Raw genomic sequence first — 1,369 nt, forward strand, 5'->3', positions numbered from 1 at the left:
AAATACTAATAATATGTTTTAAATTATATATAATACAAAAATAATGAGCAACAACAACAAAATAATAGTATATTTTATGTAATATATATTATATAATAAGTAGATTTAATAATAATAATATATTACTTTATATAATAGCAATATTAAATAATATGTAGAATAATAAAATATGATAATAATATTAACTATAATTAGTAATTATATAAACATATAATAATAGTAATATTAAATAATAAGAGTAATAAAATATAATAATAATTTTAAAAATAATTATATAAATATATAATTAATAATATTAAATAATAATATTTAATTATAGTAATGTATATAAATATATAATAGTAATATTAAATAAGTACAATAATAAAAAATAATATTAACAATAATTATATAAATATATAATAGTAATGTTAAATAATAAGTAGAATAATATAATAATATTAACAATAATAATTATATAAATATATAATAAGAAAATAATGAGAATAATAATAATTATTTTTTATCCCTCGCAATTTTCGTCCCTTGCTGGTGTGGCCGCAGCGGCTACAGTCCCTGACCAGCGGACGGTCACTCTGGACGTGGACGTCAACAACCGGACTGACCGCTTGGAGTGGTGCAGCTGCTACTATCATGGCAACTTCTCCCTCGGTGCCGCCTTCGAGATCAAGCTCCATTGGATGGCCGTCACCGCCGCCGTGCTCTTCGAAATGGTGAGGATGCCGTAAACCGCGCAGTCTGGTGCTGTTTCCGCATACGGGACACCTCTAACGGGTTTTCTGTGCCGTTTGCTTTCGACGCAGGTCCAGGGCTGGCACCGGAAGGCGACTTCCTGCGGCTTCTTGCTGGTCCCTGTCCTAGAAGGTCCGTTCGCACTTCCAAGTTTCCTGTACGGCGACCCGCTCCGAGCGCAACTTTTCATCCCCTTAAATATTGGCTGCTTGCAGAAAGAAGGCAGCGAGCATCTCTTCGATGGTAAGAATAATAATTAAAATGATAATTAATTAATTAATACTCTGTGGTCAATGTCCCTCAGAGTCATGTATTCACCATAGAGTTGCACTGGAGGACCTACAGATTCCTAGAGAGTTGTTTTCTTCCATGATCTCTAGCTCCTCCAGTGCATCTCTATGGTCAACCCCTGACATAAGTGTCCTCTCTAGGAATCTCTAGGTCCTCCAAGGCAACTCTATGGTCAGCCTGACAGAACTGTCCTCTCTAGGAATCTCTAGGTCCTCCAATGCAACTCTATGGTCAACCCCTGACAGAAATAGATAATGGAACTCAGTCTACTCTACCTTCTTCTGTCTTCCTCCACAGGATTCGAACCCGAGTCCTACTGGGACCGGATGCACTTGCTCCAGGAGGC

General features: G+C 35.9%; 1 protein-coding gene across 1 annotated transcript in view; it reads left to right on the forward strand.

The window, feature by feature from the left end:
- Positions 1-452: 452 nt before the first annotated feature.
- The window catches only part of LOC121918102 (GATOR complex protein DEPDC5-like), a 1,650-nt gene continuing 733 nt past the window's right edge, over positions 453-1,369 (forward strand). Inside the window, exons 1-3 of the mRNA XM_042444205.1 lie at positions 453-713; positions 804-975; positions 1,321-1,369. The exon at positions 1,321-1,369 is cut by the window's right edge and continues 95 nt beyond it. Coding sequence (XP_042300139.1) covers positions 480-713; positions 804-975; positions 1,321-1,369 — 455 coding nt within the window. The 5' untranslated portion in view covers positions 453-479. The remainder of the gene's footprint in view (positions 714-803; positions 976-1,320) is intronic.

Source organism: Sceloporus undulatus, unplaced genomic scaffold, assembly GCF_019175285.1.
Source record: "Sceloporus undulatus isolate JIND9_A2432 ecotype Alabama unplaced genomic scaffold, SceUnd_v1.1 scaffold_4245, whole genome shotgun sequence".
NCBI lineage: Eukaryota > Metazoa > Chordata > Lepidosauria > Squamata > Phrynosomatidae > Sceloporus > Sceloporus undulatus.